Raw genomic sequence first — 14,531 nt, forward strand, 5'->3', positions numbered from 1 at the left:
TTCACTTTTCGTTGACTAAAACTAGATGAAAATAGTCATGGATAATTCTGACTAAAATAAGACTAAAATGCTCAGACTTTTAGTTGACTGAAACTTCACTAGACTAAAAAGAGTATGAATGTGACTAAAACTAATAAAAACTAAAATGACAGCTTCACACAAAGACTAGACTAAAACTAAAATTAAAACAGGATGCCATAAACAACTATATTCACAAAGCAGCATAACCTTTCTCATATAACAGGAAGGAGAAATGCCCATTCAGGAGCTGCTTAGTCTGTATGGCTATGGGGGTGGTTCACCAGCAGACGAGGATGAAGAGGAGGAGGAAGAACCAGAGGAAGAAGATGATGAGGAGGAAGAGGATGAGGAGGAATACCTTGACAATGATGAAAGCAGCAGAAGCACTGGGGAGTTGAAAAGAAATGAGGTGATAATGATGATGGTGTTTCTTGAGTTTCTTGACAGTGATATCAGTTCCATAAATGTAAGCAGCAAACAAGCAAAAATACTATTTTAACATCAAGTTTTGAAGAAGACATGCTAGTGCTGTAATTTAAGTTTATGGAATAAAGCCTGTGCAGCATTAAAGTCCAGTGCTCCTGCCTCTTTGTAAGTATTTTTGCTTGTTTGCTGCTTACACTTAATAGTGTTTCCCCCATATGTATATGCAGTGGCACACTGCTGCTGTAGAAAATTCATATGGCTCATGGTTTCACGTGTTTTTTTACACTGCACACAGTCAGTGACTATCATTCCCACTGATTGAGGTGGGCGCCCCACATTCAGGACTGTAGTGAAGGCTAAATACACACAAACTCTGTTTACCCATCACTCCAATTCTATACTTTATAGGCTGACTAGAGCTATTAATGTGCAAAAACTGGACCTCCTCTCAGTTTCTTCTACGCATTCTAGCATTGCTTGTTTGTGGAGCACTGCATGACTGTTTCAGGACCATTGTATCTAAGTTAGCCTAGTTCAGACTGCCAGAGGTGTGAAAAACGCAGACCTCCCCATTAATTTCTGCAGGGGTTTTCGTTCAGTGCAGCCAGCAACAGCACCACAGGGGGCTCCAGCAAAATGACGCAGACCCATGCAGCGAGAAAGTTGTTGGATCTGGTTCAACTTTCTCTGTAACACATGGTGACATAGAACATTTATTTGCCTTGTTACCATGAGCGCTCACTGATATTCACTGTCAAATTTAATAATTTGTAGGAGAAAACAGTACGCTGTCAAATGAAAAAGCACAAGGTAAAAAATTAGTTGTGAGCCCTTAAATGGATCTGAAGTTAGCTTGAAAATAACTTGGAAGCTCCTGACCTGTAGTCACACTACCGTAAGTTGTTAATCCACAACTGCTGTTATTAACAAAGTGCAAGTTTGCTCTGTCAGAGGGTCACATAGTAGCAGCAGATAGGAGCTGGGCAGCTAGGCTGCAGAAGGACAGAGATCTGAAGATGTTTCTTTGAGTAGCAGAGCGGTGTGGAGCTAACTAGCTTTGACTACATGTTCAGGTTGGCCCACTGAGCACTCAGCACAGATCTTAAATTCAAAGTTAATAAAAACTATCATAAAATATTATATCATAAACGCTGGATATTCCACATTAATATGAAGAAAAGTTGACATTTTGACATTAGCTTGGTGTGGTGAACTGGAAGAGTATTTAGTTTTAAAAGACTTAATTGATTTAGATGTGTTCATTCATTATGAGGGTATACCAGCACCACAGGCAATCTGAGTTAGAATTGTTGCACACCTAGAAGGAAACAAATATTCAACTCCATCACATTGATATCCTTGGTGTTTATGATACTACTACATTTGTGATATCGCTACTCTGTCTTACTTTTCGGTAAAATTAGAGTATTCAGACGCTAGGGGCCGCTGTGATGATTTGCCAGTTATGTTGGGCTGCACCCTACACGGTGTGTTTCTGTGTTGAGGCATTTCTGTCTGTGATATTTCACAGTACAGCTGTCTGATCCTTCTCAGCCCTTGAAGTGTCAAAGGTTCTCTGTAAATAAACATACATGATAGGACAAATGTGAATAATCCTGTCGATAATGATGTTAAGGTTGTTTTAAACCATTCATCCACTGATGTGTATAAACACGGGCCCAGCACTGCACACTTGTGGATGCACGTATAGCAGCACCAGTGTTTCCACATTCTAGTGGAAACAGTGAATTATTAAGGTGTACTATGCAGTTTAATTATCATAAATGTAAAATATTTTATAGTGTTGACTGTTTCTTGTAATTTTATAATTAGATTTTCCTGTGTATTTTAGGGTGAGGGTGTTAAGAACTCCTCAGGACAGAGGGATGAAGCCCAGCCAGCCTCTGAGGGCCGCACACGCTCGGTCAGGCCCCTTGGTACAGCAGAACTCATTCGTCCCCAGAAATTAATGTATTTTGAAAGTATGTACCATCTTTTGTTGTTTCCTTTTGTTGCAGCTTTGTGTGTGCTGATGCCTGTTTTAGGAAACCCAACATATTTTCTTGTGAGATTTAGCTGTAAGTGGATATCACATTGTGTCTTAGGTAATAATGATGCAGAGGAGGAGTCAGATGAAGACGAGGATTATGTTCCATCTGAAGACTGGAAAAAGGTATGCAAGAACCTCCAAGGTGGTGTAATGTGACGTGTGCATTACAGCTGTATTTCTACTTCACTGTCAGAGACATGGCAGAACAGAAAGTAAGTTTTCTTGCTGAACACCTTGACCAGGTAAATTTGTATGAGAGACTTCATACAGTATTTCTGTCAGGATAGGTTTCAGTTCTGATGTTTGTTTCTGCTTTCTGACTTTTAAAATACACAGCTATCAAAGTTGCCTGTCACTGTGTTGGATTTATGGCTTCAGAAAATACTCTGTCCAGAGCAGAAATCCTACATTATACTTCACATACAGATACTTTTCCTTAGGGAATGATCAGAAATATTTACACTGGAAGAATATATTTCCATAAATTATGTGCAGAAAACCAGTTTAGAAATTACTTCAATGATGCATAGAAAAAAAAGTTACATTTCAAATTGGATGAGTATGTTTTGTAGGACACAAGCAGATTTGATATGTTATAAATCATTTAAGTAAGTATAAGAAGTAAATGTTTGTCTACCAGGCTACACTTGATCTAAACTGTGTGTTTATTCCCAACAGGAGATTATGGTGGGCTCCATGTATCAGGCAGAAACCCCTGTTGGCCTGTGTAAATATAAAGACAATGAAAAAGGTGAGCTGGCTTCTCTGTCTCCCCGTCAGCATCTGCACATTAAAGCCTTGACACTGTGTCATACTGTGTGGGTTAGGCAGAGAACACCCAGGATAAACTAAGGTCGACATAAGACTGATATCGTATTACATGTTCTGTGTGATTCTGTCCTGTAGTTTATGAAAATGATGACCAGTTGTTGTGGAACCCAGAGTGTCTTCCTGAAGGCAAAGTAGTGGAGTTCTTGACAGAGGCCTCGAGGCGAACGGGTGATGAGAAGGGAGTGGATGCGATCCCAGAGGGATCTCATATTAAAGACAATGAACAGGTGAGATTAACACATCTGTAGCATCTGTGACGTGTATTAAAAGATAGTGCTGACCATGGACTGAAACCATGTGTAGTTTAAGCCTCATTTAGCTTATTCGTCTTTGTCATGCCACAGTGGCATTGTTGGTCAAAAGCTACTGAGCCAAACCGTTGCACTGGGGGACATGTCTGTTACAGTGAACACTGACAGTTTATTTTAAATTGATCTCACATACACCATTCTACTGCCATAAGTACCCACTAATGCCCATATGAGTGGTAGCTGTTTGAGTAACATCTTCTGAAAACCACAGTGCCCAGCTGCTGTTTTAAAAAATGTCCATATTAAGTTGGAAGAATAGGCAAGAAACAGGCTGGAGGAGTCGGGCAGTATGGAAGATCAGACTGATGCGCTAGCTTTTTTTTCAAGATGCTTTGACAATAAGAGACATTTGCAATTATGCAAGCCTTGCGTTTTAAATATAGTTGGTATTGATCGTGTATTACAGAATGGTAGCTTTCCATATGGCTAATGTTAAACATGTGTGATGTCTCCCTGTAGGCACTGTACGAACTGGTGAAGTGCGACTTTGACACAGAAGAAGCTTTAAGAAGACTTAGGTTTAATGTAAAAGCAGCCAGAGGTAAGCAGACCACAATGTCCTTCCTACTTTAAGCTTGATTTTCTCCTCACTTTTCTCAGATGCTACTACCGTAACTGTTTAGGCAATGTTCGACTCACCTAAACGATTGCTTAGTATCTTGTTATAACAAGATACTTTTTTCATTTTTATGAATAAGTGTCCCATTAAAGTGTGATTTTTCTTATTACAACATACTGTATTTTCTCATTATGACACATGCCACTATATTTTTCATAATAACTTGAGCCCTGCACAGCTTGGAGTGAGTGCAGCACACACACTCAGTACACTCATTCAGTTCAGCAGCCTCTCTTTCTCTCATCAACACCTCCAAACTTTCCACACATATTGACCAGCGTTGCATCTCGGAGGTGTGCTCCAGCCGCTCCTTGAGAATCACTGATCAGACACTGAAATTCATGCACAATAATTAGCCCACAAAATAGCACATAAATGCAGCTCATGAGCAAATACCATGCACATGTCCTAATTATGTTTCAGGCGTTACTAGCAACAGGTGAAGTCAGTGTGTGGCTGCTGTTACTCACACCTCGCTGCACAGGACTCACATTAAGGAGTAGAAATGATATGGTCCAGTTTTTAGATGTGTGTGATATCAAATTAGTTTGGTCCATACATTTGAAACTATATACTATATATTGATCATCCAATAAACGCCAGAGGCAGTGGCCTAGTACTGGAGCAGAGATGCCCACGGTGCTGACAGGATTGAGGGTGCAGGCGCCACTGCTCATATAACTTCCCACTATTGATGGGGATTGATCATAGCTCAGCTCTGCGGATCACACAGGCTGACCTGCCTTCGCCCTGCCTGGTGTGGGTTAAATATACCTTATAGATTTGCATTAACACTCAAATCCCTCTGTTTTTTTTTTTTTGCCCCATTTAAGTTTAAGGACCTCATGTTATTTCATTTTTAGTTATACTGTTTCGGTCTGCTTCTAATTGTTTCCTGGGGTTCATGTTCTGTCGGTATTTTGAAGTTTTTCATCCTGTGACATCTGGTAGGTCTACCAGTGTGCAAAAGCCACAAGGCTAAATACCAGTTTGAGGGGCGGTGGGAAGGTGGTTTGAAACATTTTGTAACTTCATCCATAAATTAAAAGAAATTTTCACCCTATTGCCCAAAGAAGCATCAAATAGCTACAAAATCATACAGTCCTGCAGTGGGTCAAAGCCACCTCATGACAGTGACACATAGACTGACTTTACCTGCTCTCAGAAATGTCTAAAAGGTGCTGATTGGGACATGTGCAGGCTATATAAATTTATTATTCATCTTGGCTCATAAGCTGCTTTCATATGATGCTTTGTGTGCCCATTTGTAAACTTATTATGGTATGTGGATTTCGGTGACTCTCAACAACTGCACACCTCTGCTCTGCAGCAAAGTTAGAAAAGTATTCACAGATTTGAACACAAATGACATCTCACTCCAACCATAATAAGGTAGACAAGCTACAACTTGAGCTTCATCAGAACGAGCCTCCTCTGTGCTGCACAAACTGGTCTCTGTGCAGCCTCTGTGAGACGAGTGCGCAGGGACGTCTCCAGCGTGGAGGACGGCTCATTCTGATGAAATGTGGCTTCAGCTTGTTTTCTACCTTACTGCGGTTGTCAAAGGCATCCTATGTGTTTTTATCGCTTTGCTTCTGACCTATTGATCCAAGAACTTGGAATCTTTCCAGCTTTACCAAAATCTTGGCAGTGTCTGTTGTCATGCTGTAATTCACATCTTGGTTAGTGGGCTACCATATGGAAAAGTGTACACGCTGCCAAAAATCTGCGAGTGCTCATTTAATGACATTTTGTAAACCTTCCCACCCCTAGATGCTACATCACTGATCTGGTGGATCATCTGAGGTTTGCCTTAAAATCTAAATGCAGATGCAACATTAACACTGATCTTCTCTGTAACAGAGGAGCTCTCTGTCTGGACTGAAGAGGAATGTAGAAATTTTGAACAAGGACTAAAGGCTTATGGGAAAGACTTTCATTTAATACAGGCCAACAAGGTAAGAGAAGTGTCCGAAAGTCACAGTCATTAACCAGTTCAAATCAATGTGTCACTGATAACATTTTGATAATCATAACATTAATTTTAAATGTATGTCGATATATGTATGTATGTTTGCTGCTATGTGGATGCTCAGTTTTGGAATCTGCTCCATTTCAACCTTGTTGCATTTTGAGACGAATCAAATTTCTTAGTTTTTACTGTATTAAAGTTTCTGTAGAACGTACAACTTTGTTAAATAAGAATTTGATTTGTCTCTTGTGACAACTGTACTTAATCTATCTCTTCAGATGATGGTAATAATGGTCATTTCATGTTTGCTGAATTAAATCTTTCAGGTGAGAACTAGGTCTGTAGGAGAATGTGTGGCCTTTTATTACATGTGGAAGAAGTCTGAGCGTTATGATTTCTTTGCACAGCAAACCAGACTTGGGAAAAGGAAATACAACCTTCACCCTGGTGTCACGTGAGTGTCACTTTTTATCTGTACAGCTGCTTTTAAAGACGTTGTAGCCCAGTTTCACATGTATTATGTTTGTGATATTCCATGTTTTGTGATTCAAAAGCACAACATAAACAAAGTTACTCACAGAAACAGATTTCAGTTTGTTTTGTGTTAAAATACGTGAGTCAGATACCGGCGCCTTATAGTGGACACACACAAAGCTTTGTTCCAACTTGTAGAGCTTAAGAAAGAGGCAAAATGGGATGAGTTTCTTTTTTTACAAAACAAAGTTGATAACACATTACGGAGGCATTTCAGTTAGATATTAAGGGTGTGAATGGCTGGGTTTAGAAATGACTTTGGAGTACAAGTCATATTTAGTGGGACACTTCAGTTTCTGTGCTGTGTAGCATCTGAGATGGTTTGAGTGTGAAGGTATTCCATGTGGATTGAGGTCTCAGATAACAATATGAACTATGGTGTCATATTTGTTACTTTCATACTATCTGCAGCCATCGTAATAGGGAAGAAGCATTACTGTAATATGTATCAATTATTAGTCTGTTTAAATGCTGCAGTAAGCAAATAAAATTTATATTTTTTGGAAACAAGTCTAATGTGCTGTGCACACAGACTGTTTATAAAGCGATTTATATACAGACTGGTGCTATGCACAGAGAAGCCTGGCCACTGGGTAGCTCATTCTAACCTGATATGCTTGAACATTGTCAGATTGTGATAATTTAAGTAAAAATGATCAATTTTGTCTCTTCCTATAAACTGGATTTTAGCTCAGACCAGTTTTAGACCTGTTTAATGGAAGCCAGTAGAGTATGGAGCACTTCCTGGATGTGGTGACATAACTGGTGAAGCAACCACAGCACTGCATGTTTCTGTAGAGAATGACTGGGCCTGACTACGCGTATCGACAACAGATCAGTGGACATTAGGGATGTCCCGACCCAGTTTTCTGGCCCCGATATGGATTCAATTCCCTTAATATTAAATATCTGCTGATACTGATTCCAATTCCATACTTATATTTACCTACATTAAATGTTCATTAACTATCAGATATTAAAATTTATCTTTGTCAGGAGCTTCTTGGTCAAAATCTTGAATCAGGTCCTGGTCCCAAAATATCAAGTTTATTAGTTTGAATTATTGATATGAATAAAAGAATAACTGGTTGCTGAACAACACACTCAGAACTACAGATTCATGACAGTGCAGATACTGTTACTACTTAGCGTATGTGAACACACAGTTTGTGTATCCAGTCCAGTTTAGACATCCCTGTTTGACCATTTAAAACGCTGCATTAAAAATAAAGGTGGCAGCTGTCGTAGCACCGCTGGATGCTAGCATAAAACCTACTGTCTACACCAAAAGCAGAGCATATGCAGCACGTAACATCTTGTGTGCACATTGCAGGAGACTCCCACTTGTGTCTGTACTGTTCAGTCATGTACAAAAACACACAGAGGAGCCGACAAACACTTTGGAAAAGAGAAAACTATGGTACAAAACTCTGACAAACAATAGGCAGTGGGTGAATTACTGGCTACACTTGCATCTATATGTAAGGATCAGAATTGGATCGGCTTTATTCTGGCCAGTACAGATCCCGTGAAACAAGCCCGGATCGGTGCTGACTACCAATACCAAGACATCTTTAGTGTACAGTGACACTGGGGCTAGCAACCACCCCCAGTCACTGTTTGGTTAGAAGAATGACACCCCAACCTAAACACTTGGCTCTTTTAAACCATATCAAAGGCTGAGGTTGTGTGTAACGGGCCGTGTGCTGCTGTGTGCCATCAGAGACTACATGGACAGATTACTGGACGAGACCGAAAGCACAACATCCAGCAGGGCGGCATCGCCTCCTCCCACCACCTCCAGCAGTAGCACCAGCCACTCTGAGAGAGAGGACAGCAGCAGTCAGAACGGTGAGCCACCGTTACAAATTACACTTAATATATGAGTGTATATATACACACACACACACACACACACACACACACACAGAGCTATTTCAGATCTAAACCAAGACCTTAAACAAGTGTATTCAAATTACTTGTTTTTCCCCGAGCACTAAGTTACCTAGATAAAGTCACGGTGGAGGAAGATTTAAGAATACAATTAGCTGAAATAGCCAAAGCCATGTGACTGTTTGCCATTTGCCACTAATGCTATGTAGTTATCAGTTTAGTTTAATTTTTCCCAGGTTTAATAATCTCACATTTCTGCCTCTGCTTCATTACAGTGGAACAGTTCTTTGCAAAAACTGTATGTGTTACTGTAGATACACATATAACACACACTAAAGCTGGTTCAATGGGTGCTATTTATGAGGAAATAAAGTGGTTTCCACTTAAACGTTTGAGTGCCACAAATAAATGATTCACCTTTACTGTATTCATATAAAGGCAGAAATCTCAGACTGCTGTCCCAGAACCTGCTCAGTAATAGGCTACAGTTTTTGTAATGTGGTGTAACCCTTCAAACTTTTTAAGTGTATCAAACTACTCACTCTGTCTTCCTTTGACAGGTCTTGCAAGCCACAATTCAAGCCATTCAGTGGATGGTGCTCAGTTGCCCCCAGCAAATCCAGTCAAACTTGAGTCAGTTCAGTCCAACGGTCCCTCCCATCCACCGGTGGAAGCTCCTCCACCCATTTCAGACAACAACTCCAATGGCTGCAACCGAGCCACTGCAGCCAGCCACGACAAAAACGGATCTCTGGAGCCCCTGCTGCACCACAGAGACACAGTGGCGCCAGTGCCCGACAGGCCAGTCAAGCGGTGCAGGACAGAGGCAGAGCCTTTGGGCCAAAGTGATGTGGAACCATCTAGAGCTCAGGAGAACTGAGGGCTCCAGAGCTAACAGACGCTGATTCCAGGCGACAAAAATAGTTCCCGCTCCCCCAGTTCAAGGCAGAGGCATGGGGTGAAGAGGATGGAGACAATGACCCCCACTTGGCCTGCAAGCACAGTAGCTGCTGAGAGCAAAGACTCACTCTAAAATATGGTCAAAGGTCACTGAAAATCACAGCCAACCGAAGTGCAGCTGGTCCTCCAGGAGGAGCAGAGGCTGCCCACCCTCCTGTCCCTCACACCCCTCCATGAACTGACTGCCTGCAAAGCTCATCCCAAAGTTCCACAACTACATTGTTTTACAAAACATCTTCTACCCATCAACTTTATTCCCTTTTTAGAGACTTGACTGACAAAATTTGCCAATAATTTTCTTTCTGTTTGTACTCAAAGAAAAAAAAAATTCACCTGTGATTATTTTTCTACACAAGAGATATTTATATTTTTAACAAAAAAAGTGATGGGTAATTACTATTCAGGCCATTTGAAGAAATGGGACGTTGTCAATGATTATCTGCTTAAGAAGGCAAACGCACGCGGAGTGGGCCAGTACGGCCACTTGCTCACTGTAGTTGCACTTTGGATGTTTCTCATCTTTACTGACGAGGAGTGGTGACAAAACCTAGCAGAAATACACTGTCACACTGGCCTCTATCACACCAGTTTGTTGGATCATGATAAATAAACCACAGGGTTACGCCCCCTGGAGGTTTGTTGTGTGTAAAGCGGCTGACATCAGTGATGTCCTGTATTTTAACTCATCATGTAGAAGATGGCTGTATTTTTGGATTTTCATATTCACTGCTTTGCTCAACACTTTGTTTATACTAGACACAACGTCCGTGATTTTTAATGTAAACTTTGTATAGATTTCTTACCTTGATCAGCTGGTACATTTTTTTTTAATAACTGTGTGTTCCTCTCTGTATTTTCTGGTCTTCCTTGTAGGCTGTGCTTTTTGTTGAGAAGCCTTTGTTGTTCTGAGATGTAACAGAGAAGCAGCCATTCCTGATTGGCAGCACTTCCCATTCCTGTGTGACCTGGCTTGGTCTGAAATGTTTGTCACCTCTGTGCATAAAAAGACACTGTGGCTGAGTGTGGTGCTTGCCTTTGTTTTTTTAAAAACTGCTTCGTTTTAACTAGTATTTACCGTCTGCCATGAGTGAGTGGCTTCAGAGCAGCTGCCCAGACCAGGCTGACCATTCGTTTTGATACAGCAGCTGTTCAGCTTGATGCTTAAGTGTTTACTTTGTACTCCAGCTTTGAACTTACAAACTAAGATGAGTTTGTCTCAAATAATGTTGACCATGTAGTCTTTTCCTTTTTTGACAGTTTTATTTTTCTCTGTATATGACAACATGAATAAAAATGGAAGTGTATTCCAAGACTGGCTATATTTAATAAATGCATTGAGTTCAGACTCAGACAAAAAGTCACATTTCAAAATGTAATTAAAAGCTAGGTTCGTATTTTAGAGTTATGAGTCATGGTATTAAAATAGAAATAAACATTTCATTTTACTGATTTCCCAAATAGAAATATGGTCATGCCTTTGTCTTTGATCAGTGAAATATAAAAAAGTTAAGGCACTGTCTTAATCACAGATACAAAAGTTAATAGTCTCAGAAAATAACTTTCCATGATTGCACCGATTTGTGCGCTGATAAAATACAGCAAACATTTTAAAAAATATTTTAACATAATGGCTAAAAAGCACGTATCCACAAACAGTGCGTTGTGGATGCTCTTTGTTCCTCAGTGTTGGATCCAGGGTTTACACCTTTTCTGTTAAATTTGACCTGGAAACCCTGGAGGCAAAACCTGATGGAACCTTTACAATTCCCAAGATTTTATCTGTTTTTACTTGTTTGCTCCTGTGTGAAGGTGATATAGGAGTACACCAGACTCCCAGCAATGCTGTGGGAAACAAAGGTGACAAAATTGGTTCCCAGATAGAAAAAGCCAACGTCTCTCCAGCACAATTTATATGTCAAGCTTACCTGATGTTTAGACCTAGAAAGTTAGTCCAGGTGAATATGTAGTCTCCACCAAACACCATTCCGATGTAGGTCACGACGATATTCTACAGGAGCCACAACAGAGTCACTGCACAGATCTACAATTGTAAATCATCAGCCGACCGAGAGCAGGACCAGCCTTTAATAACTTACCTTAATGCAGCCCACAATGGAGGTGGTGAGTGCGGAGTTGTACTGAGTGCTCAGCATGATGGAGTACATTAGAATGAATCTGCACAACACATTTGAACAGACAAAAGCAGTGATGTGGGACATATCTATGAATTAACAAATGATTAGGAGCAGGACCTAGGTATCTGGTTTACCCCATCACACAGGAGAGCACAAACTGCACAACGAACAGCTGATCCGACCAGCCCTTATACTCCAGCCCCTGCACACAAACACAGAATGGAGATCCTCAGCATCAGACACTAGAGGAAACCTACCAGTTTGTGCTAGAAATATTGATTTACCCTGTTCAAGTCCCCTGAGTAGTAAGCGTACATCACAGTAGGGAAAAGCATGATGAGAGCGTTGTAGTAGAGAAGCCCATATTTGCCCAGGTCCTACAGAAACAGCAGTATTTATTGTTTTAATGAAATTATGCAGAAGAAAAAGCATTGCAGTGCGATTAGCTGCTCTGCTCACCTTCGAGTCCAGTTTCTGCTTCACATACGCCCCACTGGCCGCTGTCAGGACATTGTTCAGCATTATGAATATGTATCCTTCAAGGTCAAAGGCTAAATCGGTGCTACAAAGTGCAGAACATGTTAAAGAATGAGATACATATACTGTCTAGGAGTCAGATAACATAGATATAATGGGTGTAGCGTATGTGGCCATGTTACCTGGCAGCAATAAAAGCACCAAAGATCATGGTAAACACTGTCATTTTAACTGACAAGGAGAAGGTATTTCTGCCGAGAAAGGAAATGGGGCACAGTCATTAAAATCACTCATTTAATATTTTGGTTAAATGGTACAGAGGAAACGTGAACTTACTTCAGCAAGAGTCCCTCAAACACCATGGTCAGAAGAATACCGAACCTCCTCAAAACTGTAAACATGGGTAAACTAAGAAAAGGAAACTGTGTTAGATTTCGCAAATTAAGAAATTGTTTCATATTAATAAGGGAAACAGTAGATACTTGAGCCGTTGTGTCCCAAACAGTCCTGATATTTGATTTCCAACATATAGCAGAGGCAGCGGGAACATCTGGGAAGAAAACAGTATTTACTGTTCAGATTTGATCTTTAGCATGTGAACTACATCATATCTCTGTGGCTTGAGCTTACACAAATTACTCCTCACCTTGCGTGGGATACTCAGATCCACATCTGGAAATGATATGACACCTAACATCTTCCCAGTCCTCAGAACTACAACTGTAGCCAGCATCTGTGAAGTGAATGAAGCAGGATACAGTGTATCAGGTTCTGCTGTTCAAAAAACAGGAAGTACTGATGCCCACACTTTGGAAAAACGTACCTGTCCGATTCCAACACATGTTGACGATGGAAATCTGTAAGTCAAAACAAAAACCTAAATAAATAAAAAAAATTGTTGAATGAGGTACTTGTGCTTTGCTCAAGTACTTTCACAGACAGTACTACATACATCCACTGCACTGCAATTATCTGACTGCTTGAGTCACACACATACATTTACTATACAGTGAACGCAGAGTATTTGCTTATAAACATGTTAAATCTACAATATTAAAATGCTGCTTAGACATCAGTAACAATAATACCATTTCTGTTTATTACTATATGACTCTGACAAGGATCATTGTGCAGCATAATTAATACTTTTGACTTTGATCATTTAAATACATTTTGCTAAAAGGTCTGACATACTACATATTCAAGACTTTAATTTAGCCATAATTAAGTATATAAGTAATCTGAATACTTCTTCCATCACTGTTTAGAGATCAACTTTGCATTATATGTAATTAAACTTTTACGAAATAAAAATGTATGATGTTGTGTAAATAAACAGAAGCTTTTGCAGTTTAGTTAGAGGAAGGTCAAACGTTTTAATCTGAGTGAAGCACTGCCTTCCCCCAAGAAGCGAGGAGCCAAACAAATCTAAACTGGCCAGAGATCGACCCATCCATACTTTGCACCTTTATTTGAAACCAGTCACCTCTCATCCCTGCTGCTGGTCCGCGGTCGGACACGCCGCCTCCCGCTCCTGCAACTTGTACTTTGTACCTTTAGTTACCTGTAGCTAGTGAGGACGCTTTTGTTGACAACAACGATGAGAAATGAACTGACTCCGTAAAATCCCGCAGCCAACAGTTTCAGAGACACCGCGGTGCTGTCGCCAGGCGTGTCTCTGTGTATTTTGGAGGATGCTCCTTCAGGCACGAAGTGTCTGTCGCCGAGCCGTCGGCGTTGGTGCAGCTCTGCCATCATTCACTTGAGCCGAACGTTCTGCTGCGCATGCGTACAACAACCTAACCTTAGAGATCGGAAGTACTGTCGGCTAAAACGGATATAGAGTGAATCACGTTGGACATTCAGATTTTTTTCTTTGCTGGCTCAAAATCATTTTACAGAGGGACACTTTCTGAACCAAATAAACTGTGACTGACAGACCCCCCCTCACGTAAATGTAATTTCCATAGAAAGCTTTTAATGAGTATTACGGTTATACTGTTTGAGTTTGTTTTTAAGATTCTTACTCGGGACAGCCTCATATTCGTTACCAGGTTAAGGCCAGCTTTATTTTTCAAAACAGTGGGTTTGATTAAACTGCATTTACCATGTGTCTAACACCTTATCTTCATGTTGTCTTCCCTTTATCCTCCTCTGGCCCTGGTCGTTTCAGAGCCACAAGTACTGGAACGTAGCAGCTGGTAGGTTAAAATGTACGTGCAGTTGATTAAATGAAGAGTGTGAAAAGGTCAACAGTGCATGTGTTTCTTTATTTGGTCTGATCAAGTGTATGAGTAGGAAA

The 14,531-nt window shown here is 40.5% G+C and overlaps 2 protein-coding genes across 8 annotated transcripts in view; one reads left to right on the forward strand and one right to left on the reverse strand.

Annotated features, from left to right (window-relative positions):
- Positions 1-11,057, forward strand: part of mier1b (mesoderm induction early response 1b, transcriptional regulator) — a 14,293-nt gene extending 3,236 nt beyond the window's left edge. For 4 of the 5 annotated variants that reach the window (XM_020618308.1, XM_020618310.1, XM_020618311.1 and 1 more), the window contains 10 exons: positions 245-430; positions 2,300-2,429; positions 2,553-2,620; positions 3,176-3,248; positions 3,404-3,555; positions 4,099-4,180; positions 6,122-6,216; positions 6,557-6,684; positions 8,488-8,615; positions 9,218-11,057. In XM_020618308.1, the coding sequence (XP_020473964.1) occupies positions 245-430; positions 2,300-2,429; positions 2,553-2,620; positions 3,176-3,248; positions 3,404-3,555; positions 4,099-4,180; positions 6,122-6,216; positions 6,557-6,684; positions 8,488-8,615; positions 9,218-9,537 (1,362 nt within the window). In that variant the 3' untranslated portion in view covers positions 9,538-11,057. The remainder of the gene's footprint in view (positions 1-244; positions 431-2,299; positions 2,430-2,552; positions 2,621-3,175; positions 3,249-3,403; positions 3,556-4,098; positions 4,181-6,121; positions 6,217-6,556; positions 6,685-8,487; positions 8,616-9,217) is intronic. The other variant, XM_020618312.1, reaches the window with a different exon arrangement.
- A 290-nt stretch (positions 11,058-11,347) lies between these two features.
- On the reverse strand, positions 11,348-14,360 carry LOC109970629 (UDP-N-acetylglucosamine/UDP-glucose/GDP-mannose transporter-like). 3 transcript variants are annotated; one of them, XM_020618328.1, is made up of 12 exons: positions 14,337-14,360; positions 13,053-13,086; positions 12,876-12,962; positions 12,712-12,779; positions 12,566-12,637; positions 12,412-12,480; positions 12,212-12,314; positions 12,037-12,129; positions 11,887-11,954; positions 11,714-11,792; positions 11,543-11,625; positions 11,348-11,459 (listed from the first exon to the last, which is right to left on the reverse strand). In XM_020618328.1, exons 3-12 carry the CDS (start codon positions 12,960-12,962, stop codon positions 11,393-11,395), a joined length of 789 nt encoding a protein of 262 aa, XP_020473984.1. In that variant the 5' UTR covers positions 13,053-13,086; positions 14,337-14,360; the 3' UTR covers positions 11,348-11,392. The 3 variants fall into 3 exon arrangements, with proteins under 3 accessions (XP_020473984.1, XP_020473981.1, XP_020473982.1); XM_020618325.1 differs by lacking the exon at positions 14,337-14,360 and adding an exon at positions 13,794-14,034; XM_020618326.1 differs by lacking the exon at positions 14,337-14,360 and adding an exon at positions 13,716-13,799.
- Positions 14,361-14,531: the final 171 nt, after the last annotated feature.

The sequence above is a fragment of the Monopterus albus genome, unplaced genomic scaffold, assembly GCF_001952655.1.
Source record: "Monopterus albus unplaced genomic scaffold, M_albus_1.0 scaffold204.1, whole genome shotgun sequence".
NCBI lineage: Eukaryota > Metazoa > Chordata > Actinopteri > Synbranchiformes > Synbranchidae > Monopterus > Monopterus albus.

Excerpts from the sequence above, each read along its gene's own strand:
- LOC109970629 (XM_020618325.1), bottom strand. The coding sequence starts at position 13,987 with ATGATGGCAGAGCTGCACCAACGCCGACGGCTCGGCGACAGACACTTC. Across the intron at positions 11,793-11,886 it reads GTGCTCTCCTGTGTGATGGG|ATTCATTCTAATGTACTCCA; the intron begins GTAAACCAGATA and ends TGTGTTGTGCAG. Across the intron at positions 11,460-11,542 it reads TTTCTAGGTCTAAACATCAG|CATTGCTGGGAGTCTGGTGT; the intron begins GTAAGCTTGACA and ends TGTTTCCCACAG.